The sequence below is a fragment of the Macaca fascicularis genome, chromosome 10 (genome assembly GCF_037993035.2).
Source record: "Macaca fascicularis isolate 582-1 chromosome 10, T2T-MFA8v1.1".
Taxonomy (NCBI): domain Eukaryota; kingdom Metazoa; phylum Chordata; class Mammalia; order Primates; family Cercopithecidae; genus Macaca; species Macaca fascicularis.
In genome coordinates, this window is record NC_088384.1 from 28,650,905 (window position 1) to 28,678,199 (window position 27,295).

The 27,295-nt window shown below is 46.7% G+C and overlaps 1 protein-coding gene across 7 annotated transcripts; it reads left to right on the forward strand.

Annotated features, from left to right (window-relative positions):
• The first annotated feature begins 578 nt into the window (after positions 1-578).
• LOC102124690 (uncharacterized) lies at positions 579-27,295 on the forward strand. Of its 7 annotated transcripts, none has more exons than XM_074004270.1 (12): positions 579-700; positions 2,371-2,515; positions 4,111-4,227; positions 5,563-5,683; positions 6,563-6,637; positions 12,370-12,437; positions 13,489-13,510; positions 16,477-16,565; positions 18,279-18,300; positions 21,352-21,431; positions 21,891-21,915; positions 26,556-27,295. In XM_074004270.1, exons 5-12 carry the CDS (start codon positions 6,628-6,630, stop codon positions 26,558-26,560), a joined length of 321 nt encoding a protein of 106 aa, XP_073860371.1. In that variant the 5' UTR covers positions 579-700; positions 2,371-2,515; positions 4,111-4,227; positions 5,563-5,683; positions 6,563-6,627; the 3' UTR covers positions 26,561-27,295. The 7 variants fall into 7 exon arrangements, with proteins under 7 accessions (XP_073860371.1, XP_073860367.1, XP_073860368.1 ...); XM_074004266.1 differs by lacking the exons at positions 4,111-4,227; positions 26,556-27,295 and adding exons at positions 22,218-22,259; positions 23,092-24,447 and having other exon boundaries at positions 6,471-6,637; XM_074004268.1 differs by lacking the exons at positions 4,111-4,227; positions 26,556-27,295 and adding exons at positions 22,218-22,259; positions 23,092-24,447 and having other exon boundaries at positions 606-700.

Here is a 27,295-nt window from a genome sequence, read left to right on the forward strand (position 1 = left end):
GAGAGGATCACAGCCTCCCAGGCATGTCCCCTGGGGAAATAGGCCAGGATCGGAGGAGTTGGCTTACTGAACACCGGTCCCTCCATTCTCTCCCACCTCCCCTTCCTCCTTGCAGCTCACCACCCATCTCACTGCCTGCTTTCTGGAGGGAGCTATTTGTGGCTGATCCTCCAGATACACCCTCTGTCTCTGTCCTGGTCTGGACCTTCTACCCACCCATGGCCTGTCTTTCCTCAGCCTGGAAATCCTACTCTGGGCCTGGAGTCCCTCTACTTCTGGCCCTGTCCCCTGGAATGCCCTCCTTCCTCTCTGCCCAACTCTCCACCCAAAAGGGCTGGACTGTCTAGGACACTCCAGCACCATCAAATTCATGAGCTCTTAAATTTTGGGTCTACCTTGATTTTTCACCTGACAGCAGGTTCAGAGGTGTGAGAAAAATAGGAGGAAGCCAGGAAGGAAACACACATGAAAGGCCTACAAGCAGCTCAGGACATTTGCAAAAGATAGGCTCTGAGCTCCCCAGGAACCAGTGCAAGAAGGGTAATAAGTGCTCCATCATTTCTTTCTTTTCTTTTTAGATGGAGTCTCGCTCTGTCGCCCAGGCTGGAGTGCAATGGCACGATCTTAGCTCACCATAACCTCTGCCTCCAGGGTTCAACCAATTCTCCTGCCTCAGCCTCCTGAGTAGCTGGGATTACAGGTATATACCATAACGCCCAGCTAATTTTTGTATTTTTATTAGAGACAGGGTTTCACCAGTTGTTCAGGCTGGTGTGCTCCATCATTTCTAAGAGACTAAGCAAGTCTTTGCTCGAGGGAAGTTGGTGTTTTCAATGCTGAGGCCGGGCATCTCTTCATAATTAAAAGTGGGGTGTGTTTTACCCAAGGCCTCACTATTGATGGGATTTGGGCTCCGACATGTGCACAGGTGACTTCCTGGCAGCCCTAGGACATGGAGATTTTCTCAGATGCTTGGCACAGAAAGTCACTGGCCATCTTTGGAGGAAGCATCATTTTTGGGAAACACTTCTCCATTGGATCCTGAGCCTCAGGTGGAAAACCACGTCCTGTGTTGGGAATTTCTCTGGGAGGCTCCCTGGGTCTGGGGCTCCAGCTGCTCTCTGAGAAGGTGTGGGGGGAGAGAACATGGCCCAGCCACACCCAGCCCCTCCTGCATGGTTCCTACTGAGCGGGGTGTTAGAGGGGTGGAGGCACCAGCAGTGTTCAGGCCTGTGTTTCTGTGGGTGGGGCCAAGGAGGGACCCTTGGGGCATCCTAGGGAGTCTCTCCCATGGCTCCTGTTTGACTTTGCTGTGGCTGCTGCTGTCACAAATGACCCCTAATTTAGAGGCTTAAAACATCACACACTGATTCCCTGGTCTGGAGTCAGACGTCCAAAATGAATCCCAGAGTGCTAAAATCAGGGTGCCAGCCGGGCCAGGCTCCTTCTGAGGGCTCTGTGGAGAATCCATTTCCAGGATTTTTCCAGCTTCTAGAGGATGCCCTGGGGTCCTGGCACCTTCCTCCAACTTCACAGCCAGAACTCAGCATCTTCAAATCTCTCTCCCACTCTCTCTCTCTCTCTCTCTCTCTCTCTCTCTCTCTCTCTCTCTCTCTCTCTCTCTCTCTCCCTCTCTCCCTCTCTCCCTCTCTCCCTCTCTCCCTCTCTCCCTCTCTCCCTCTCTCCTCCCGACCCTTCCCTCCCTCCTGCCTCCTTCTTTCCCTTATAAAGACCCCACCTTGGACCCACCCAGATAACCCAGGATCATCTTCCACCTCAGGCTCCTTCACATCCTCACATCTGTAAAGTCCCTGTGGCCACACAACAGAGCACATGGACAGGTCCCGGGACTGGGACACAGCCATCCCTGGGCCCTAATTCAGCCACCCACAGCTCCTTTCCCTCCTTCCTCTCTCCTCCGGGTATGAAAAGGGAATGCAGAGAGATTGGTCAATGAATACACACTTAAACAGTTAGATGCAAGGAGTGTGTTCTAATGTTGGATAGCAGAGTAGGGTGGTATGGTTAGCAATAATGTATTGTATATTTCAAAATAGCTACAAGAGAGAACTTCAGATACACTCAACACATAGAAATGAGAAATACTCAAGGCCATACTCCAGATACACTGACTTGATGATGACATGTTGGATGCACAGAACCAAACAGCACATGCACCTCATAGAAATGTCCAATATTATGTATCAGTGTAATATTTTCTATGAATAAGAAAGGCAAAAAAAAGAAGTTAAGCATAAACTAGCTATTTGACCTAGCAGTTCCAGCCCTAGGAATTTATCTAGAAGAAATGAAAGCATGCGTTCAAAAAGATGTATACATAAATGTTCTCAGCAGCCTCATTCACTACAGGCAACAACTGGAAACAACCCAAGTGTCCGTCAGCTAGAGAATGGATAGACCCATGTGGTCTGTGCATACAGTGGAGTGCTGCTCAGTTATACAAAGAAAAGAAACTGGTTACAGGCCACAGGAGGGATGACTTCAAAACATTACAGTAAGTGAAAGAAGTAAAACTCCATGAGGGAAGTTGGTGAGTATGGACATGTTTTTGAACTGGCAGAATTTTACCATGTTCATTGGGGTATTAGGTATTGAGTCCCTGTTGACCAGGTGCTGTGGTAGGTACGGCCATTAGAGAAATGAGAAGCAGACACCAGCTCCATTGTGATGAGATTCACCTGATCAGCCGTTTCTGATGAACACTCAGGTACCCTGACTGTCACTGCTCACATTTGCAGGCTTTACTTAATGCCACTTAAACCTCCCTATTCCCCAAATCTTCTTTTTTTTCTATTTTGTTTTTTAGACAGAGTCTTGCTCTGTCACCCAGGCTGGTGTGCAGTGGCTCCATCTCAGCTCACTGCAACGTCCATCTCCTAGGTTCAAGCAATTCTCCTGCCTCGGCCTCCCGAATAGCTGGGATTACAGGTGTCCACCACCACGCCCAGCTAATTTTTGAATTTTTAGTCAAGACAGGGTTTCACCATGTTGGCCAGGCTGGTCTCGAACTCCTCCTGACCTCATGTGATCCGCCTGAGTAGGCCTCCCAAAGTGTTGGGATTACAGGTGTGAGCCACTGCACCTGGCCCCCAAGTCTCCTTTCTTTCCAACTCCCCTCATTAGACACAGCTTTTTAAAGCAATCCTTGCCATACCCATGGCTTCAATTGTTTTTTATATGCTCTGATGACAATAAAATTTAAATGTCATTTTTATATAACAACTTTATTTTACATGACACCTCATTTGCTACGATCATAAATTCAAAGTTGCTCTAAGAAAGTAATAACTAAAAAGTTGTCATATTTTAGTATGTAAATTTTAGGAAATTTCTGTGATGGTTTGACTTTGTGTGTGTATTTTTTAAAACATGAGTTGTGATGTCACAGAATGAACTTAGCCTACAGAGGTTTCTATCTAACTTTCTACCAGAGAGCTCCCTTACAATGCAATACTTGAGTCTAAAACTATCTTTTCTTTTATTTTCTTTTTTTTTTCTTTTTGAGATGGCGTCTCGCTCTGTCACTCAGGCTGGAGTGCAGTGGCACGATCTTGGCTTACTGCAAACTCCACCACCTGGGTCCAAGTGATTCTCCTGCCTCAGTCTCCCGAGTAGCTGGTACTACAGGCACCCACCATCGCGCCCGGCTAATTTTTGTAATTTTAGTAGGGATGGAGTTTCACCATGTTGGCCAGGCTGGTCTCGAACTCCTGACCTCATAATCCGCCCAGCTCGGCCTCCCAAAGTGCTGGGATTACAGGCATGAGTCATTGTGCCCAGCTGAAAACTATCTTATTCCCCATACCTATTCCTCTTCCTACATTCTCTGTGTAGGAGAAAGTCACTGCTGTTTACCCAGTCCTTCATACTACAACCTCAGCAGCCTGTTTTTCTTTTACTTCCCCTGTTCTTCCACATCTAATCATCTAGCGCTTCCTGTTCTCTCTCCCAAATGATCACAAGACTTTTCCATCCACTTCAGTCATTTCCACTGCCTTTAGCCTTACCTGTTCTTCCAGATGAACATAATGTCTCTCTCTTTTTTTTTTTTTTTTTTTTTTTGAGACATAATCTCTCTCTGTCGCCCAGGCTGGAGTTCAATGGTGTGATCTTGGCTAACTGCAACCTCTAACTCCCGGGTTCAAACAATTCTCCTGCCTCAGGCTCTGGAGTAGATGGGACTACAGGCACCTGCCAGCACGCCAGGTTAATTTTCATATTTTTAGTAGAGATGGGGTTTCACCATATTAGCCAGGCTGGTCTTGAACTCCTGACCGCAAATGATCCACCCACCTCAGCTTCCCAACATAATGTCTCTTAATTGGTCTCATTGCTTCCGTCAGTCCTCTATTGTGCAGAGAGACCTCACTGCAAACACGTCTGATAGGGACTCCTCATCTCTGTGTGGTTCAGTGACTCTCATGTTTCCAGAATAAAATTTAAACTCTACTTAAACTCTAGTGCTGGACAGTGAATGAGCCTTTGTATTCCAGGTTCATCCACTGTCCAGCAGTGTAGCCTCAGACAACTGAACTCTAAGCCTTTGTTTGCTCACCTGCCTGAACTCACTGAGCAGTTGTGGGACCTTGGGGAAGTTACTTGACTTTCCCATCCAGATTTATGCTGTAAAATGTGTACAATGGGACTGTTTCTGAGGGTTAAATGAGTATGCCACAGTTGCAACACTGTCAGGCACATAATGCTTGCCAGATGTTGACTGTTCATCTTTATCCTATGAGGCCAATGGTACCCCACTGTGGGGTTCTCAATTTTGTATAAGATAATGCTTTATGATTTGTTATTAAAGAAGTATCTGAGGCTGGGCGTGATGGCTCACGCATGTAATCCCAGCACTTTGGGAGGCCTACGTGGGTGGATCCCCTGAGGTCAGGAGTTCAAGACCAGCCTGACCAACATGGTGAAACCCTTGTCCCTACTAAAAATACAAAAATTAGCCAGATGCAGTGGCATGTGCCTGTAGTCCCAGCTGCTCAGGACGCTGAGGCTGGAGAATCGCTTGAACCTGGGAGGTGGAGGTTGCGGTGAGCCGTGATCATGCCACTGCACTCCAGCCTGGTGGACAGAGCAACACTCTATCTCAAAAAATAAGTAAATAAGTAAATAAAAGAAATATCTGAGTACCCCTGCCATGGAAAGAAGAAACAGAGGGAGAAAAGGGAGTTGGTAGGTCCTCCCATTATAGATCTGGGAAGGATGTGTTCAGTCCCTATTTTATAGACCAGGAGGGGAAAGTGTGATGTGTCCCAGGCTTTCATTAAGGATACACAGACATAACTCCCTACTGAGAGTGGGCCCAGGGCCCTGGGGGTAGCTATGATCAAGTTGCAGACAAGAACTAACACTTGTAGGACGGAAGAGAAGCATTTAGTTAGAAAAGCAGTCAAAAATTTGTGTATAACTACATTTGGTGAGCAAATGAAAGCTGTCAAACTCAGAAAAACAGAAATGCTAATGGAACTGACTTTAGTAACTGGTGTTTTCTTTCTTTCTTTTGTTCTTTTTTTTTTTTTTTTGAGACAGACTTTCACCTTTGTCAGTCAGGCTGGAGTGCAATGGTGCAATCTTGGCTCACTGTGCAACCTCCACCTCCTGGATTCAAGCAATTCTCCTGCCTCAGCCTCCCGAGTAGCTGGGATTACAGGTGCCCACCACCACAGTGAGCTAATGTTTTGTATTTTTAGTAGAGATGGGGTTTCACCATGTTGGCCAGGCTAGTCTCAAATTCCTGACCTCAGGTGACCGCCCCCCTCAGTCTCCCGAAGTGCTAGGATTACAGGCATGAGCCGCCACGCCCGGCCGTACCAGGGTTTTCTATTGAGTTTATTGCTAAGGGTGACTTCCAATAACAAACCCCTGCACTTTTCTCAGGACTGGAAAGCTCAGGCAGCCCAGGGTGAATAAAAGCTTGAGTAGTGCAGTCAGCACAGAAGGGCAGGGTGGCCACAAGATGGGCAGCAGCAGGGATGGGCATTGTGAGGCCTTGGGTGGGGCTGTGGGGCTGGACATTGTGAGTCACTAGCCTGACCTGGCTGTTTCCTGGTAACCAGGTGACATAGGAAGCTTTGTGGGTTATAGACATCAGCCAGGGCCAGCAGCCCTCAGTCGGTAGCTAGGAGGAGGAGGAGGAGGAGCTCCGACTGTGCTGTGTCCCAGCAGTTTTTGTGCCTCTCGGCACTTGTCATGTTCATTTGTTTTTCAGAGAAGACAGCAGGTCCCTGACCTCATAGACCAGCCACTTTAGGAGGTGGCAGTAAAGTAAGGGCTGAGGCCCCAGATCTGCCTGGGATCAGGCTGCTTCTACAAGTGCTATGCCAGCCTCAGTAGTGTGGCTGCTCGGGCAGCGCTGTTTCAGTTTCATCAAAGGCTCAGGCAGGAGTGAATTGTGGGTGCCCCATGGGGTGTATACTGACCTGTTGTATCAACTCCAGCTGTGGCTGGTGCAGGGGGGAGGAGGAAACCTGTTATGAATCTGATATTTATGAGGCTGTGGCTGCTGCAACATCAGAATCCACTACTGTAGAGCCTGGCAAGCTGGATGTGGGAGCCACCGAGGGCCGCGACCTGCAGCACATCAGCAACCAAAAGATGCCCACAGGTAAAAATGCCATGGGTGCCATTTACTCCCTGGCACACTGTGGCTACCCTCACCCCCTTCCCATACCGTTATCCCCAGAGACATCCCAGCTTCCAGCTCCCTTCTGCCCATAGCCAGCTCTCCCAGACCTGGGACATGGGGGCAAAGGCTGACTCTGCCTTTTGTCTTTGTCATTGAGGCTTTTTGATCTAGAAAAGGGAGAGCCCTTTTCTCAATGAAAATTCGAATACCCCAATGCCCATCCCATTCTCTAGCCGACCTATCCAGCCAGTTTGGTACCTAAATGAAGGAACCAGGTAAGGGTCAGATTGTTTCTTTTCTTCCATCCCTTAAGGTAGCTTTTATTTATTTATTTAGATGGAGTCTCGCTCTGTTGCCCAGGCTGGAGTGCAGTGTTGTGATCTCAGCTCACTGCAACCTCTGCCTCCTGGGTTATAGTGATTCTCTAGCCTCAGCCTCCTGAATAGGGACTACAGGTGCCTACCACCACACCCGGCTAATTTTTTGTATTTTTAGTAGAGATGGGGTTTCACAGTGTTAGCCAAAATGACAGGGTTCCTCCTTCCCCCTGCACCAGCCACAGCTGGAGTCGATACAACAGGTCAGTATACACTCGATATCCTGACCTCATGATCCACCTACCTCAGTTCCCGAAGTACTGGGATTACAGGCATGAGCCACCACATCCAGCCCCTAATTTAATTTTTTTTTAAGTTCTGAGATACATGTGCAGGATGTACAGTTTTGTTACATGGGTAAAAGTGTGTCATGGTGGTTTGCTGCACCTGTAAACCCATCACCTAGGTATGAAGCCCTGCGTGCGTTAGCTGTTTATCCAGATGCTCTCCCTTCACCTGTCCCCTGACAGGCCCCAGTGTGTGTTGTTCTCCTCTCTAACACTATTCATATTCTAAGACCACTCCCTTGCTGATGACAATCTAAGTGATGGGTCGCGGGGGACTCTCTTGCCTGTTTTTGTCTGGAGAGCCTGCCTGGCTTCCGGCTCCTGATGAGAGTGAGGACCTGGAGTGCAGTGTGAGGAACAGATGGCTCAGTGAAGAACTGTGATCATCCACTAGAGTCCCTGGAAACAGCCGTATCATTTAAATGGTGTGGGTTTGTGTGCAGGAGGGTTGGGAGGTAGCTAGGGGTGAATCCATGCGTAGTGAGTGTGAGTGTGTTTGTAAATGTGTGTTTTCCCCAAAAAATGTGGCCCTGCATGCCCAGCACAGTACAAGTGTCACTTTTCTTGAATTCCTGGCCTATGTGGTCCTCTCACCTCAGCCTCCCAAGTCATGTCATTCTGCTAATAAAAAGGAAGAAAAACTTCAGCACCACCATACACTTTACATAAATGACCTCTTTCCTCCCTCACCACAGCTGTACCTAAAGGTATGTTCAATATCCCTACTCCTTAGCTGGAGACAGTGCAGAAAGGAGTGAACCCAGATTCTGACCTCCTGAATGGAGGAGGCAAAAGTGAACCCAGATATGGGTCCCAATGTTGATGGTCTGTATTACTCAACTGTGTCATCACTCAGGCTTAGTGAGAGGACCCCACACCAGGGAGCTCCAGCACCTATGTGTGCCCCTGGAACTGTGTGACCTATAAGCTGCCAAACTTTGCCCATCATCAAATGGGGCCCCAGTGGTCACATAACCGTGGGTGGCAAAAGGTACACGGAACAACAGACGTTGGCAGGGACATTACTGTGAAATACACATAGAAAGCCCACAGGCTTCTGGTCAGTTCACAGATTCTGAGAAATGTAAGGGATCATGTAGAACCATGCAGGTCAACATCTGTCAGTGCTGGGCTCATTCCTCAGCACTTGGTCAAAGCAGGGAAGATCAGGAAGATATTGCATTGTATTTAATAACAGGACTATCTCAGGCCTTAGAAATGCTCCAATCCATGGCTGGGCATGGTAGTTCACACCTGTAATCCCAGCACTTTGGGAGGCCGAGGCAGTGGATCACCTGAGGTCAGGAGTTTGAGACCAGCCTGGCCAACATGGTGAAAGCCTGTCTCTACTAAAAATACAAAGATTAGCCAGCCATGGTGGCCCATACCTGTAATCCCAGCTACTTGGGAGACTGAGGCTGGAGAATCACTTGAACCTGGGAGGTGGAGGTTGCAGTGAGCCGAGATCGAGCCACTGCACACTCCAGCCTGGGTGACAGAGTGAGACTCTGTCTCAGAAAAATAAAGAAATAAACAAAAAGAGATGCTCCAATCCATAGCAGACAGACAAGGGCCAGTGCCACATCAGAACTCAGGACAACATTATCATTAGCCTGGTGCCCATCACCCTCACTGGAGACCTCCTGCACAGCTAGGTGAGTGAGGCTCAGCACTCACCAGGTACTGATCCCCATGGTGAACTGTCCTACTGTCAGAGGCTGGGGTGAGCATCAGCAGCCACTGACTCAGTGGACGCACACACAGTGTAAAGAAACGGAAGACATGGGCTGGGTGCGGCAGCTCATGCCTGTCATCCCAGCACTTTGGGAGGCCAAGGTGGGTGGATTGCCCGAGGTGGGTGGATTGCCTGAGGTTAGGAGTTTGAGACCAGCCTGGCCAACCTGGTGAAACCCTGTCTCTTCTGAAAATACAAAAATTAGCTGGGTGTAGTGATGGATGCCTGTAATCCCAGCGACTCAGGAGGCTGAGGCAGGAGAATCACCTGAACCCAGGAGGCAGAGGTTGCAGTGAGCCGAGATTGAGCCATTGCACTCCAGCCTGAATGACTGAGCGAGACTCCGCCTCAAAAAAAAGAAAAATGAAGAGAAGAGGATAAATATCACAATGTTAGTACTCATATCTCTGAGACCCTTTCTGAGTAGGAGTGAGCAGGATCTGACCTTCCTGTCTGCTGAGAGCGTGGTGTGGACATCATCCTGAATGCCTCAAGAATGGAGTTTCATCGCTTTCTCTTGTTGTCTCCATGTCTTTGTGCGATGATGGCAGTGACACCAGCAGAAGTTGGTGAGGAGCCAGAGCAGGAATCAGGTCCCCACTTCTCTGACACAGAGCAGACAGGACACAAGTCAGCAGGGATGGACTTCAGGTCAGGACAGACACAGACAGGTCCCAGGCCTGATCTTCCTGGGGCTGGGACAGATGAGTTTTTCTTTTTCACCTCTTCTGGGAGTCACTTGAGGAATGGTCCTTGAGGAGACACTGTTGGCCAAGGATGGTCTGGCCCAGAAATGTATGTGTGCGTGTGTGTGTTTTTTTTGTTTTGTTTTGTTTTTTTTGAGATGGAGTCTCTGTTGCCCAGGCTGGAGTGCAGTGGTGCGATCTGCAACGACCACCTCCCAAGTTCAAGTGATTCTCCTGCCTCAGCCTGCCAAGTAGCTGGAATTACAGACATGTGCCACTATGCCAAGCTAATTTTTGTATTTGTAGCAGAGATGAGGTTTCTGCATGTTGGCCAGGCTGGTCTCGAACTTCTGACATAGGTGATCTGCTCGCCTTGGCCTCCCAAAGCTCATAGGCATGAGCCACCATGCCTGACTGAAATGTGTTTCAACTGGACAGACCCCCAGCACTGGGCCTATAGCTGCAGCACTCCTGAGTAGCAGGGGAGGTGGGGAGGGACACGAGTTCCAGTGCACCAGGAGCTCAGCAAAGGGATGGGGACTGATTTTAGAGTCCAGCTTATCCTTGCAACTCTTCTGTGGAATCCAGAACACATCAGTTTCCACTTATTTTATAGAAGGTTTGGAATCTTCAGTGTCAAACTCTATCTGTGTTGTGTCTTCCCACAGGTTGGATACAGGAACCCTGGCTATGGGTGTTTCCTGCCAGGGCAGTGACTGTCTTCCTCATTAGTCCTTATCCCAGAGCTCAGTCCTGGGGAGAACATGTTAGGCCCCATGGGCATTGTAGTGAACCCATCCCCGGGATGAGTTCTAGGTCAACCCTGGGCTGGGATCTAGCGCATGTGTGGAAATGTTCCCTTCTCAGCCTGTCCAGCCTGTTGAGCCCTACACCAACCCTGGAGCCTGCCCCAGCTTCTGAGTCAGGGTCCCTGGAGATGAGGTTGAGCTCCTGAGGACAGTGAGGTGCCCCTGCCCCTCGGCTCCTGCTGCTCTGATCCGGTCTAGACAGGGTGTGCAGGGCCACGGTCGTCCCGTGTGCACGCGTGCCCTCTGCTGTAATCCCTCTGGACCTGGACGTTGTCCTCATTGTTGTCATATCCCCAGCCCCACACAGTGACTGGGCCTTGTGTAGATGCCCAGGAAGTAACCATAAAAGTATCGTAGGAGCAGAGCTGCAAACCATTTTGCAAGAAAACACCAGGGGAGGGGGTTCATGTCTTCCTCATGTCTGGATCTCCTGTGCCATCTAGTGCAGTTCTCAATCATACATGCGCCTCCTCATATTTAAATACATTTAAATATTTACAATTAAAAGTTCAGGGCCTGGCATGGTGTCTCACACCTGTAATTCTAGCACTTTGGGAGGCTGGGGTGGGTGGATCAGCTGAGGTCAGGAGTTCGAGACCAGTCTGGCCAACATGGTGAAACCCCATCTCTACTAAAAATGCAAAAATTAGCCATGTGTGGTGGTGCACGCTTGTAATCCCAGCTACTCGGGAGACTGAGGCAGAAGAGTCGCCTAAACCCTGGAGGGGGAGGTTGCAGTGAGCTGAGATCATGCCATTGTACTCCAGCCTGGGCAGCAAGAGTGAAACTCCATCTCAGAGAAAAAAAAAAAAATTCAGAACCTCATCAAAACAGCCACCGTGCAATGGCCCAGCAGCTTTCTGTTCATGCAGTGGAGAGATTTCCATCCCCACAGAATGCTCTTTCACATCTGCTGTGAGCCTGGCTGAGGGGCCGATTGTTGAACTCCTCTAACTCAAAGCGTGCACATCAAAGTGGGAATTTCAGGGCTGTGAGATTGGAGGCGAGACCTATAATGGGCCAGTAGAAGGAAAAAGTTGAAACATGGTTCCTTCAGTTCCTGTTTCTCACTTGAAGGCTGGCAAGTGTGAGCAATGCCTTTCTAGAGACCTCTGATGCCACAGAGCCCAGGGAGAGTCTGACAACACCGAGGGAAGGGCAGAGTGATCTTGTGTAACCCAGTGTGGCCTCACCTGGAGTAGGAGGGTGGGCGAGTTGCTCTCTGGAATAACTTCTTGTGGAACTTTTGTCTCTAAACATTGGCCAATGGACACCGTCCATGAGGGCAGCTGCAATGACGCAGATCTGCAAGTGAAGAATGATACTCTAGGAGGATCTCTGGGGGCAGTTGGGTGACACCTGTTGCTTTGGAATGTAAGAAAAGGGCAATGAAGTCAGAACCAAAGGAAATATCTGTAGAAGTCTGACTTGTTCCTTTTGTATTTTAATAAGCTAGAGATGAGGCGATTTGTGTACATGGGCTTTGTGTGCTGTGTTTGTAACCATTTTTTTTTTCTTGCTCTGGTGTTTAATGGTTACTTTCCAGAAGACCAGCTTTTCCTGTCTATGTCAGAACAAACATCAAAGCCTTGGTCTTTGACTTGGGAATGCAAGAGTCTTATTAGGTCCAGGCACTGACTAAGATGCAAGGTATCTGGTGAGACTCCCTCATGCTCACTACTTGAACATAGTTGTTTCTCTGAGATGGTCTCAGAATCTTCAGTCCCACGCTCCATATGCCGCATCCAGCAAAGCTCCCTGAGGGACTCACAGTCTCCAACCACCAGGGCACTGACATTAACTCTGTGTCCTTTTAGGTCCCCCTGAGGACAGCCTGAGTTTAAAATCTCTACCACCAAGTGAGGAAGACAATGATGATGCCCAGGTAAGACCCCCTTTCTTTGCCTTCTAAGTAAATGCAACTTTCCTGATGTGAGAAACAAACTCACCCATCCACACCCAAAGAATGGACTCAGAGGCCTGCAGAACAGAGAAACTGAGAATTTTAATGATGGTCTTGCAAGATCGGGTGTCTGATGGGCAGACACTCCCAGCACAGTTTCAGCAAGCAATTTATCGCCTAGTGTGCAGGTCCTTCCCCTAGTTCCTCGTAGGCTGAGTACTATGGGGTCACAATCTTCCTGGGTATCACATATTGATTTTTCGGTAGGGGCTTTAGGTATTTTTTTTTTTTTTAATGGTTGTCTTACTGCATTTTGTTGAAGCCCACAATGCATTGCCATCCTAGTCAGCTCAGGGGCTCTTCAAGTATTTGACTTATGACCTAAGTAGCTGAGCAGGCTGAAAGAACAGACAAAATGAGCTATTTTGCAGGTCAGAAAACTTTCAACTTAGTCTAAACTTCTTTGTTAAAGTGAGGACAACTAAGCAGGGTGGAAGGGGGACCCCACAAGCAGGCATTGCCCATCCAACCAGGAGCCTAGTGTTTCTTCTGTCCTTTGCTGACCTAAACAGGTTCAAGGCACTTTGTTTTAAAAATGGACCACAGTATATATTATTTCCTTCACCTGATTTCTTTCCTTCTCAATTAATTTTGACGTAAGAATATGACGAGGCATATTATATACAATATACACAACAGTCCTTCTTGGAGTGGAGTTCAGTGGGAACGTCTTCCCATCTAATACATGACACGCTAGGATGTTTTAAATGACAGCATCCATCATCAACTGTAATGCAGAGGGATTTTCCTCCACGCCAGTTTTGAATTAGGCATTGTGACTTTACCAATCTAAATCAACTTCAAAGAAATTCTGTGGGAAAAGCTCTTGTCTTTTCCCTAGGCTAGGAGTGTTTTGTCTTTGACATGGACTCAAAAGTAGTTTTCTGAAGTCATCAAGAGACTAACAGATCTGTGTAAGGGGTGCAGCAGAATTGATCTGATCCTCATAGCATCTTCTTTTCTCTCGTTGCAGATTTTACCATCACGTGTGCAGGGTACGTACCTTGAACTAACTCACTTTTTGAGAAACCTACTTCCGGGCTTTAATATATGGGTACCTTAATCTGGGTTCCTGTTAAAAATATTGGGGGTCTGGTGAGAGCAAATGATTTTGCAAGTATATAGCTATGAGCAGAGGGGCTGTAGAAATGTGTGTGGACCCAGAGGACCATCCGGGAGATTTTGTGTGAGCCAATGTGTCTTCACCTGGAGTAGGAGAAGTGAGTGCCCCTCTCACTGACTTATCCTGATGTTGGTGGTTCTAAAGAGTGGATTCTGGAGAATCTCAGCAGGGAAGAGGATACCTTTCCAGGTAGGCAACAAGACATCAGATGGGATCTAATAAAACAGCATTTCCAGGAACCTTCATGTTATACCTGCTGCTTGGGAGGCTCAGGGATAGTGTAGAAAGAGAAAAAGGAAAAGTAAATATAAGTCACGTTTGTTATTTTCAGAGTTTAATGTCATCATGGTGAGGAGTACTATGTTTATGGGCTTTTGAGTATCCTGTGTTTTTGATCACCTCTTCTTGTTTTATTATTTAAAGATGATTTTTCTGAGAACACCTGCTCTTTTCTGCCTGTGCCACTGCAATATATCAGAGCCTTTGGTTTGGGACACAGTTCTGTCACAGGCAGTTACTTAATCCTGGAGACAGAATTGTTCTGCGGTATGCCCAGATGCATAGGAGAAGTGGATCCTCTCCTTATGAACTGTTGGGTTTCATGGCAGCACATTCATTTGTCTGTCCTTGCTGTTTACCTCTGGTATCAAGATATCTCCCTGGGCGTGGAGGACAGAATGAAAATTCACTCTGGGCTCACTGCAAAAGCTGGTGTCTTGGAAATGGAGAGAGAAGCACAACCTTGAGCACACTGTCAGCATTCCATTTCTTCATGTGAATGAGAATATGCAGTTTTACCATCATTTGTGGAAGAGGCTTTCCTTTCCCCATTGTTATTCTTGGCACCTCTGTTGCAGATCAGCTGACTCTGTATGTGTGCATTTAATTCTGGGCTTTCGATTCTATATATGTGATACTTATGGGTGCCCCCACGCTAGGAGCATGCTGTCTGAATTTCTCTGTTTTTTGTAGATTTCAACCTCATGAATGTGCATCTTCCAACACTATTATTTTTCAATATTACCATGGTTATTTGAGGCATATAAAAATTCATTAACGTCTTAGGATTATCTTTTCCATTTCTGCACAGATGGCTGCTGCCAGTTTGATAGCAATTGTTGTGAGTCTGTAGATCATGTGTGTATTGTGTGTTAATTAGGTTTAATCTTCCTATCCATGAATACGGGAAGCCTTTCAACTTATTTGTACGTTCTTTACTTTCTAGAATCTTTATGTTGACAGCTGATTAGTTAGATTTAACATGACTGATATAAATTTGTGATTTCTTTTCTTTCTTTTCTTTTTGAGACAGTGTCTCACTCTGTCACCATACTGGGGTGCAATGATGTGATCTCCACTCACTGCCACCTCCACCTCCCGGGTTCAAGTGATTTTCCTGCCTTATCCTCCCAAGTAGCTGAGACTACTGGTGCTGCCGCCACATCCAGCTAATTTTTGTATTTTTATTAGAGACGTGATTTTACCATGTTGGCCGGGATGGTCTCGATCTCTTGACATCATGATCCACCCACCTAGGCCTCCCAAAGCCTGGGATTACAGACATGAGCCACCGCGCCTCGCCAAATTTGTGATGTCTTTTACCAATATTTTGTATGTCTGAATGATTAGGCATCAAATAAAAAATATTATATAAGCTAGTTAACCAAAAATCACCCCCGTACTCAAGGATGTTTCTTCCTGAATTTGTTCATTTCTATTGGTATACATTTCCTCGTTTCAGTAGATCATGTATATTTGAACCTGGAAAGTTATCCTCATGGCAGAAAGTTTTCAGAGTCACATCTCTCAGCTTCACTGGTGTAGGTTGCGCAGGCTGTGTGAGCTTGGCCTGTTAGAATGAAGCCTGATCTTTAGGGAATCTCCTGAGGGAAAGTGACACAGAGCTGCTGAAGACACAGAGCTCCTGATCACAGGAACCCATAAGGTTGTGTGCACACACCATAGTTCCAGAAGAAGACTTATAAGGAAGAAATCATGACTGTTTTTAATTTTAGCATTTTAATACTTAATTTTTTAAATAACCTCTATGAAGAAGAAACGGTGAACAGTCTGGTGCAGTGTCTCATGTCTGTAATCCCAGCACTTTGGGAGGCCGACGTGGGTGGATCACGAGGTCAGGAGATGGAGACCATCCTGGCTAACACAGTGAAACCCCGTCTCTACTAAAAATACAAAAGAACTAGCTGGGCGTGGTGGTGGGTGCCTGTAGTCCCAGCTACTCGGGATGCTGAGGTAGGAGAATGGCATAAACCTGGGAGGCAGATCTTGCAGTGAGCCGAGATCACACCACTGCACTCTAGCCTGGGGTACAGAGTGACATTCCATGTCAGAAAAAAAAAAAAAAAGTATGATCAAGAGAATAGAGTAATTTGGGTAAAATTGAATCCATTTCACCAATAAATTAAGTAATCCTTTAAAACAGATGCTAGATGTGGTACTAGCATAATTTGGTACTAGTGTACTTACATGGTCTTGAATACATTAAGAAAATGCTGTTTGTTTTGTAGAGTTTCAAAACATTTGAGAGGGAAGAAGGCACTCTTCCGTTGACCCTTAGTGTGTGCTTTAGTTCCATTTTGGATTGGCTCTTTTGTGTTGCTGCATGATGCCTCTAGTACAAGGCCAAGGCCTCCATGTCTCCTGTCTTTCCTGATCCCCTTGTCTGCCATCCCTCTTCCACTCAGGGGAATAGCCCAGGATCAACGCAGTCCAGGCTTGTTAATCAGCCACCTCCATACACCACATCCAGCAGAGCTCCCTGAGTGACTCACAGTCACAAACACCCAGGGCACTGATCTTTCCTCTGTGTCCTTCCAGGTTCTTCTGAGGACAACCTGAGTTTAGTAAGCCTACCACGAAGTGAAGATGATGACTTGGATGATTTGGATGATGATGATGATGCCCAGGTAAGACCACCTTTCTTTGTCTTCTAAGGAAATGTTGGTTTTCTTTTTTTTTTTTTTTGAGACGGAGTCTCGCTGTGTCTCCCAGGCTGGAGTGCAGTGGCGTGATCCCGGCTCACTGCAAGCTCCGCCTCCCAGGTTCACGCCATTCTCCCGCCCCAGCCTCCCAAGTAGCTGAGACCACAGGCGCCCACCACCACGCCCGGCTAGTTTTTTTTTTTTGTATTTTTTTAGTAGAGACGGGGTTTCACCATGTTAGCCAGGATAGTCTCGATCTCCTGACCTCGTGATCCACCTGCCTCGGCCTCCCGAAGTGCTGGGATTACAGGCTTGAGCCACCGCGCCCGGCCGAAATGGTGGTTTTCTGATGTGAGAAACAAACTCACCAGTCCATACCCAAAGAATGGACTCAGGGAGCTGAAAAATAGAAGAAGTGAGATTTTCTTTCCTTTTTTTTTTTTTTTTTTTTTTTTTTAGACAGAGTCTCGCTCAATTGGCCAGGCTGAAGTGCAGTGGTACAGTCTGGACTCCATCTCCTGGGCTCAATGAATTCTCTTGCCTCAGCCTCCTGAGTAGCTGGGATTACAGGCATGTGTCTCCATGCCCAGCTAATTTTTATATTCTTAGTAGAGACGGTGTTTCAGCATGTTGGCCAGGCTGGTCTCGAACTCCTGACCTCAGGTAATCTGCCCACCTTGGCCTCCCGAAGTGCCGGGATTACAGGCGTGAGCCACCCCGCCTGGCCGAATGTGAGACTTTTATTGATAGTGTTGCAAGATCCAGTGTCTGATGGGCAGACACACCCAGCACAGTTTCCACAAGCAATTTATCCCCTAGTGTGCAGGTCCCTCCCCTGGTTCCTCATAGGCTGAGTACTATGGAGTCACAATCTTCCCAGGTGTTGCCTATTGATTTTTGGGGAGAGGGTGTTAGGTATTTTTCTAGGGTTGTCTTACTGCATTGTGTTGCAGCCCACAGTGCATTGCCATCCTAGTCAGCTCAGGGGCTCTTCAAGTATTTGACTTATGACCTAAGTAGCTGGGCAGGCTGATAAGAACAGACAAAATGAGCTATTTTCCAGGCCAGTAAACCTTCATATTAGACTAATCTTCTTTGGTTAAAGTGAGGGCAACTAAGTAGGGAGGAGGGGGTCTAAAAAGCTGGCATTGCCCATCCAAGCAGGAGCCTAGTATATCCTATTTCTTTTGTCCTTTGCTGACCTAAACTGGTTCAAGGCACTTTGTGTTAAAAATGGAAACTGTATACATTATTTCCTTCACCTGATTTCTTTCCTTCTCAATTAATTTTGATATAAAAATATGACAAGGCACATTATGTACAACATACACAATTCTCTTTGTGAGGGTGGAGTTCTGTCTGAGTTTCTTTTCATCTAATACATGACACACTAGGGTGTTTTGAAGGACAGCATCCATCACCAGCTGTAATGCAGACGCATTTTCCTCCACACCAGTTTTTCTCCTTGGATTGGGCCTTGTGCATTTACCAACCTAAATCAACCTCAAAGAAATTCTGTGGGAAAAGCTCTTGTCTTTTCCACACGTGTCCTCTATGCTAGAATGTTTGGCCTTTGACCTTGACTCACCAGTGTTTCACAAGTAGTTTTGTGAAGTCATCAGGAGACTAACAGATCTGTGTAAGGGGTGCAGCAGAATTGATCTAATCCTCATGGCATCTTCTTTTGTCTCATTGCAGATTTTACCATTGCCTGACCAGGGTACGTACCTTGAACTAACTCACTTTCTGAGAAACAAACTTGCTGGCTTTAATATATAAAAACCTTAATCTGGGTTCCTGTTAAAAAATGTTGGGAGTCTGGTGAGAGCAAATGATTTTGCAAGTGTATAGGTATGAGCAGAGGGGCTGTAGAAATGTGTGTGAACCCAGAGGACCAACCAGGAGATTTTGTGTGAGCCAGTGTGTCTTCACCGGGAATAGAAGTGAGTGCAGCTCTCACTGACTTATCCTGATGTTGGTGGTTCTAAAGAGTGGATTCTGGAGAATCTCAGCAGGGAAGAGGATGCCTTTCCAGGTAGGTAGGAAGATTTCAAGTGTGGTCTAATAATACAGCATTTCCAGGAACCTTCATGTTATACTTGCTGCTTGGGAGGCTGAGGGAGGGTGTAGAAATAGAAAAAGAAAAAGTAAATATAAGTCAAGTTTGTTTTTTTTAGAGTTTAATGTCATCATGGTGAGAAGTACTATGTTCATGGGCTTTTGAGTATCCTGTGTTTTCAATCACCTCTTCTTACTTTATTATTTAAAGATGATCTTTCTAAAACACCTGCTCCTTTCTGTCTCTGCCACTGCAAAATCTCAAAGCCTTTGGTTTAGGACAGACTTCTATAACAAGCAGTTACTTTATGCTGGAGACAAAATTCTTACGTGGAGTGCCCAGATGCATAGGAGAAATCAATCCGTATCTTATGAACTGTTAGGTTTCCTGGCAGCACACTCATTTGTCCGTTTTTCCTGCTTACCTCTGGTATCAAGAGCTCTTCCTGGGTGTGGAGGACAGAATGAAAATTCACTCTGGGCTCACTGCAAAAGCTCCAGTGTCTTGGAAATGGAAGGAGAAGCATGACCTTGAGCATTCTGTCAGCATTCTATTTCTTCATTTGAATGAGAATATGCAGTTTTACCATCATTTGTTGAAGAGGCTTTCCTTTCCCCCCATTGTGTATTTTTGACACCTTTGTTGAAGATCAGTTTATTGTATGTGTGTTCATTCAATTCTGGGCTCTCTATATCTGTGAAACTTATGAGTGCCCCTATGCTAGAACCATGGTGTCTGTATTTCTGTATTTTGTGTGTGTGTGTGTGTGGATTTCAATCTCATGAATGTGCATCCTCTAACACTATTTTTTTAATGTCATCATGGTTACTTGAGGCACATAAAATTCATTAAAATTGTAGGATTATCTTTTCCATTTCTGCACAGATGGCTGTTACCAGTTTGATAATAATTGTTGTGAGTGCGTAGATCATGTGTGTAGTATTGTGTGTTAGTCAGGTTTGGTCTTCCTATCCATGAATACAGGATGCCTTTCCACTTATTTGTACCTTCTTTACTTCCTAAGATCTTTATGTTGACAGCTGATAAGTTAGATTTAACATGACCGGTAGAAATTTTTGATTTCTTATACCAATATTTTGTATGTCTGAATGAACAGGCATCAAATATATATATATATATATTTGATGAGAGAGGGAGAGAAGGGGGGGGAGAGAGAGAGAGAGAGAGGGAGAGAGAGAGAGAGAGAGAGAGAGAGAGAGATGGAGGTTCACTCTTCTTGCCCAGGCTGGAGTGCAGTGGCATGATCTCGGCTCGCGGTAACCTCTGCCTCCCAGGTTCAAGTGATTCTCCTGCCTGAGACTCCTGAGTAGCTGGGATTACAGGTGCTTACCACCATGCCTGGCTAATTTTTTGTATTTTTAGTAGAGACGGGTTTTCACCATGTTGGCCAGGCTGGTCGTGAACTCCTGACCTCAGGTCATCCACCTGCCTCAGCCTCCCAAAGTGCTGGGATTACAGGTGTGAGCCAGAGCACTCAGCTAAAAAAATAGTTTTTATGTAAGCTAGTTAACCAAAAATCACCCCATACTCATGAACATTTTTTCATGAATTTTTTCATTTCTATTGGTATACATTTCCTCATTTCAGTAGATAATGTGTATTTAAACCTTTAAACTTGTCTTCAAGGCTTAAAGTGTTCAGAGTCATGTCTCTCAGCTTCACTGGTGTAAGTAGAGCAGGCCGTGTGAGCTTGGCCTGTTTGAATGAAGCTTGATTTTTCGGGAATCTCCCCAGGGAGAGTCACACAGGAGCTGCTGGAGCCCCTCATCACAGGGCCCCAAAAGGGTGTTTAGAAGTGGTTCCAGAAGAAGACTTACAAAGAGGAAATCATGACTATTATAACATTTTAATATTGAATTTTTTTTTTTTTTTTTTTTTTTTTTTGAGACGGAGTCTCGCTCTGTCGCCGGGGCTGGAGCGCAGTGGCCGGATCTCAGCTCACTGCAAGCTCCGCCTCCCGGGTTTACGCCATTCTCCTGCCTCAGCCTCCTGTGTAGCTGGGACTACAGGCGCCCGCCACCTCGCCCGGCTAGTTTTTTGTATTTTTTTAGTAGAGACGGGGTTTCACCGTGTTCGCCAGGATGGTCTCGATCTCCTGACCTCGTGATCCGCCCATCTCGGCCTCCCAAAGTGCTGGGATTACAGGCTTGAACCACCGCGCCCGGCCTAATATTGAATTTTTAAATGATCTCTATGAAGAAGAATGTGTGATTAATAGAATAGAGTAATTTGGGTAAAATTCAGTCCATTTCACTAATAAAATAGGCTTTTAATCAAGTAATGAATCCTTTAAAACAGATGCTAAATGTGGTATCAGTATAATTAGATCCTAGTGTACTGATGTGGTCTTGAATACATTAAGAAAATGCTGTTTGTTTTGTGGAGTTTCAAAACATTTGAGAGGGAGGAAGGCACTCTTCCATTGACCCTCAGTGTGCATTTTAGTTCCATTTTGGGTTGACTGTTTTGTGTTGCTGCCTGATACCTCCAGTACAAGGCCAAGGCCTCCATGTCTCATGTCTTTCCAGCTCCCCTTCTCTGCCATCCCTCTTCCCCTCAGGGGAATAGCCCAACATCAACTCAGTCCATGCTTATTAATCAACCACCTCCATACAACAATTCTGGCAAAGCCTCGTGAGTGACTCAGTCACTAACCACCGGTGCACTGATCTTTCCTCTGTGTCCTTCCAGCTCGTCCTGAGGACGACCTGTTTTTAAGATGCTCACCGCAACATAAAGATGAAGATGATAATGATGATGGTGATGTCCAGGTAAGATCCCCCTTTTTTGTCTTCTACAGCAATGTTGCTTTCCTGATTCTTTACTTCTCAATTAATTTTGATTTGAAAACCTGGCAATGTACATTATGTACACTGTACACTATTGTCTTTGTGGGGCTGGAATTCAGTAAGCATACATGATCCACTTTGCTGCTTCTAAATGACAGCATCCAGTATCAACTGGAATACTAAGGCATTTTCCACAATACCAGTTTTCCTCCTTGGATTAAGCATTGTGCATTGGCATATAAAATTAAATTTAAAGGTAAATTCTGTGAATAGAGGTCTTGTTTTTCTATAGCTATCTTCTGTGCTAGTCTTTGGGGATTTTGAACTATGGCTCAATCACTGTACTGCCTTCTGGTTTTTTATCATTGTCCAGAGAATAACAGATCTGTGTGAAGCGCACAGCAGAATCTGATTCTCATGTTTTCTTTTATATAATTGCAGATAACAGCTTGGCTTAAAGAAAGAGGTATGTACCATGAAATAACTCACTTATAGAGGGAAAAACTTGCTAGCTTCAGTGTATAGAAACCTGATTCTGGGTTCCTGCTGGGAAAGAGGCTTGGGGTTCTCATGAAAGTGATTTTGCTGGTATAGAACTCTGGCCCGAGGAGCTGTAGGGAGGTTTGTCAACCCAGAAGAAAGATGAGGGGATCATGTATGAAGCAGCGGGGGGTGGGAGAATAGCCCATCAATCAGCTTCAGCTAAAGTAGGAGGAGTGGGCGAGTCACTCTCTCTAATGACTTATCCTGGTGTTTTTCTTTCTAAAGACTTGACACTGGAGAGTATAAGTGATGAGGAGACTCATCCAGGTAGGGAACTACATGCCAGGAAAAACCCAATGGGAAAAGGTTCCCAGGAGCCTCCAGGTTATCCCTGCTGATTGTGAGGAGGGGCTGAAGGAGGGGGTATGAAATCAGAAAGAAAATGGAAATATGTGTGAGGTCTGGCTTGTTGTTTCCAGAGTTTCTTGGCATCATGGTAAGAACTGTCTCTATAGGCTGTGGGGGTGCCGCGTTCATGAGAGATTCTCTTTGCAGTCCACCTGCTCTTTTCTGCCTGTGTAACATCAGATCCTTTGGTTTGGATTAGTCAGCACTCCTAGGGATTGTGCACAAGGGGTGCAGGCTTAAGCACTGGGTGTCATCTGTGATGAAGGGAATCTGGGGGACACAGCTCTCTCACAGGCATTTCCTGGAACCTAGAGACACAGTTCTTCTGCTGTGTGCCAAGGAGAAATCGAGAATCACCCTCTGAGCTTTCAGGACTTGTTAGTGCACATTCATGTTTCTGTCCTTGCTGTGTGCTCCTGGTTTGAAGGGATCTCCCGGGGTGGATGGGGGACTGAATATTCACTCTGGGCTCACTGGTAAAACTCCAGTCTCCTTTGAATGGAGAAAAGTTTGACCTTGAGCACATTTCCAACCTCCACTTCCCAATCCAGTCACAGATTCTGAGATAAGGCTTCTTTCTCCCCAGTTCTCTAATTTTTGGGTAAGCCAAGAGTTCCTTCCCACAAAAGATAGTATCACATTATTTCCTGTTTTCAAAGATTTGGCTTTGGTTTTGTTCTCTGAGTTGATATTCATCACTTAAGTTCTAGACTTTTTCTCTTTCTTTCTTTCTTTCTTTTTTTTTTTTTAGCTGGAGTCTCGTTCTGTCCCCCAGGCTGGAGTGCAGTGGCTTGCTTACTGCAAGCTCTGCCTCCCGGGTTCACGCCATTCTCCTTCCTTAGCCTCCCAAGTAGCTGGGACTACAGGTATCCACCACCATGCTTCGCTAATTTTTTGTATTTTTGGTAGAGAAAGAGTTTCACCATGTTGGCCAGCCTGGTCACGAACCCCTGACCTCAGGCAATCTGCCCGCGTCAGCCTCCCAAAGTGCTCAGATTATAGGCATGAGCCACTGTGCCTGGCCAGAGTTATTTTTAATATAATTGTGTCTATCTCAAGTAATTGTGCTTTGAGTATTTTTGGCAATGGCTTTGGAACAACACCAGCACTCACTTCGGTGGAGTAGACTGTTAGAAGGAGGCATATCTTTCATTGTCATAAATAATGCCAAATTTTTTCCAAAATGATGACACCAATTCATGCTCCTCTAACATCATATGTGAATAGCCGTTTCTCCAAATCCTCGTGGACTCTTAGTTTTATCTCTTTCTAAAGATTCCATCACTGTGGTTAGTCTTTCATTTGTATAACATATTACTTAAAATCTTTACCAAAAAGAAATGTTGTTTGACTCTAATGATGCAGCGCAGTAGGTTTGTTTACACCGCCTCACCACAGACACGTAAGTAACGCACTGCGCCGACATTCCAACAGTTACGACTTTACTAGGCAAAGGGAAATTTTCAGCTTTGTTATAATCTTATGGGACCACTGTCATACATGTGGTCTGTCATTGACCAAAATGTCATTCTGCCACATATGACTGTAGTTAATAAGCAGGTGCTTAAGTTATAAGAATGAACATAATAACAGATATAAATTGAGTATCAGATACTATATGGGCACTTCTCTATGTTGCCTCCTTGAAGTGTCACAATCACTTTGAGACAGAATTAGTTTTGTTATAGTCATTATACAGATGAGGAATGTGAGTCTCAGTTAAGTAAATTACCCAGGAGACACACCAAGAGCTGGATCTCTTTAACACCAAAGGCTAATCTAGAAACTAACACACTACACCGCCTGTAGTGGCAAAGTAAACTTACCGTAAAATGAAATGTGCTTCCACAGCTGGGTGTGTGAGCTTAGTGAGGCTGGTGTTCCCCATTGCCCCATGGCTCAGAAATTGGTCTTGCTGAAACTCGGATGGAGAAGCTCTTGGCTCAGGGAGTGAAAAGTTACTGACAGGTTGTATGAGTGCAATTGAAGGATTATGCTTCCATAGAGCATGTGGTTGTTCTGATGGAATGAGAACAGAGAGAATCAAAGAGAATCACCCAGAGCAAGACTCCATCTCAAAAAAAAAAAAAAAAAAAAGTCCATCGAATAGTTAAAAATTAGATACAGTTAACCAAACTGGGTCTTACTGTGTAAAAAAATGTGCTTTTCGACAGTGATAGAAAGGAAGAAAAAGTAGTTGATGTGTTCTGTGTGGGACTGTGGAATAAACTGCTTTTAAATCTAATTTTGTATGAAGTTCTTTAGGCAATAAGTAAAAATGGAAGGGAAACCTGATGGCAGAGAGCAGCCAGGACCAGAGTTGTCTGTGGATGCAGAGTCTGTGGTGGAGCCTGGAATGCACCAAAGACCACGAGTGCCTGCGGGCAGTCAGTTCAGTGACAGCACCACTCATTTTCTGATCGACAGGCACCCCAGTAGCACATGGAGAGAACAGAGAGGCCTAAGATGAGTCTGGGCCATGGAAGGTCTCCAGTGAGGGGATCGTGGAAGATGTGAAAAGCATCCTGGAGGGGAAGGTAGCCCTGCAGCTTAGCGGTCCAGTTTCCCTCACTGATCTGACTTGGTATAGCATAGAGGTGCTCACAGAGCAGCCTCCAGTATCCTCCCACTTCCCTAAAGGCTTAAACTCACCAAGGTGTGTATCAGTTTCTAAAAGAGCACAATAGCACGTTACTGAACAACTAAAATTGCAGAGAAGTGGCCTTGTTTCCTGGAAGTGTTTCAGGGAGGGGAGGTGGTGAGGCTCCACTGGGGAAATGCTCATGGCCAAAGAAAGATGAGGCCTGAGGACCGGCAGTTGGGCTCAGCCACATGGAGACCACGTGGTGCCCTTCAAGAGCAATCTGGTAGTGTGGTGCTGGGGAGGGGAGAGGGCCAGGGCCACAGACCTGTGCAGAGATTCAGAACCAGAGGGCTCCTCAGAACGGACACAGGAGATGGTCTGTAAGGACCTGTCCCACTCCAATGAGGGCATGAGGGGCAGAGAGGGAGGAAAGCAGCCCCACATAGGAGGATGCCTAGGGTGGGGAAGCAGGTCTCGAAAGAGCTAGGTTTCAGTCCAAGCAAGAAAGGGAAGAATGTTCCAGGGAGATGCTGAGGCCCTGGGGCCTCCAGAGGGCTTGGAAAAAAGGTTTCAGCAGATGGGGTCAGAAAAGGAGTATTCAAGGCCATGAAGGGGAGGTGACCTGAGCTTCTTGCAGCCCCTGATGCAAACAGGGATAAAGGACATAATGAGATTAGTCCTGAGTCTGAGGCAGAGAGCGGTGAGGAGGCTGTGAGTTTGGAATGGGAAGGAAGGGCCTGGCTGGGAGAAGGCAGAGTTCTGGGACCTCTACAGTCCTTCCAGGGAAGATCAGAGCCCAGAGAGGCCCAGGGCTTCCTCTTAACACTTGCCCAAACCGGTGTACCCCTGGTCAGGGGGTGCTGTGTAGACTGCTGTGGAGTGAGGGAGCAGCTTCTCCTGGGCATAGGACCCCGGGCACCTGCAGGATGCAGGGTTCCAGGCTCTCTCAGATGCCTGCTGATGCGTCTCCTCTGAGGGTTTGTAAACTGGCTTCTTGGGTACCCACAATGTACAAGGCACTTATTTTCAGTATGATGCACCTGGCACTGCCAAAATCATACTCATTTAGGATAGACACAATTACTAGCTAGGAAAACTGAGGCACTGAGCAGTTAATCAACTTGCCCCAGGCTCCATAGATAAACAGTCAGTATAGAGCTGGGGTCTCAACACAGCTGGCTCCCTCCATAGTGTGGGCTTATAGCCACTGGCTGTCCCACTACCCTTGTCCAGGCACGGCTCTCTGGGGTGGCAGTGTGTGCCTTTGGGCTACAGTTGAATGACCAGTTGCCTCTTCCAGGCTGGCTCCCATACCTCTCCTGGCAACAGCTTCTTAAATCCCAGAAACTGAAAACAGTGTGGTAAATGGGCCTTGGAGAATGGAGGCAAGGGTGTGGTGCTCAGCACTTCTAGGTCACAACATAGTCTGTGTTCCTGGCCCTCCCCTTGTAACAGAGGCACCTCCATCCCTGGCTGATGAGTTCCTGCATCTCTAATTTCTCCTCAGCCTGGACTGCAGAGGTAGGAGCCCAGGAGATGCTGGGGTGGTGGCTGCTTAGTGGGATGATGTCATAGTGCACAAAGCTGGGAGCCTGCTCTCACTGAAAAGGGATTGTCTCTTCTTCATCCAGGGTGAAGCCCTCCCAGGAGCTGACCAGGGAGCTGACCTAAAGGGCAGGCCAGCACGTGCTACAGGGACATCTGAGGGAGGCTCAAGCTCTGCAGTCAGGTGTTTTCCATGGATTCCTAGGCTCCCCTCCTGGACAGCACCAGGAATGTGCCTTCCAGGTGGGGCTTCAGGCCAGCCTGGGGGCGTGGTTGGGTGACTTTGGAGAATGCAGCTCTTTGCTGGGAAGATCTTAAGGAGGAAACCAGAACCTCTCCCTGTCCTGAGCTCTCATCCTTGGGGGAGCCTTTTAGGACAGAGTCATTCTCAGTCATAAGAACCTGCATCGGGTTTCACCTTTTGCCTTCCTTCCTGCCACCCAGGGTAGGGAAAGGGCAGACCTGGCTGAGCAGAACCACACCCAGCCACACCCCATGGGTCAATCACTGGAGCTTCTGAAACCTGGGTGATGCCTGGTGCAGCTGCGTTCCTTCCTTCCCCCAGCCCAAGTTCCTGCCCCCAGCTTTGCCCCTGGAGGTCTCCGTCCTCTCTACATGCTGAGGAAAACTCTTGGCCCCAGCAGAGAGTGAAACTCCAAGGCCATCTCCCACCCACCCCAGCACTGGGTTTGGCCTGTTCCATCCAGGACCTGGTGCTTCTGGGCCTGGCATTTTGGCTTTGGCAAGAGAGTGAGAAGAGATATGAGCATGCTCCCGTAACAGAAAGTGCCATTCGAACTTGAAATAAAGAGACTGAGTGCATTGA

Coding starts and splice junctions, on each gene's coding strand:
- LOC102124690 (XM_074004266.1), top strand. Junction 5,684..6,470: donor CCGAGTAGCTGGGATTACAG/GTGCCCACCACC, acceptor TATCAACTCCAG/CTGTGGCTGGTGCAGGGGGG. Junction 18,301..21,351: donor TTTACCATTGCCTGACCAGG/GTACGTACCTTG, acceptor GTGTCCTTCCAG/CTCGTCCTGAGGACGACCTG.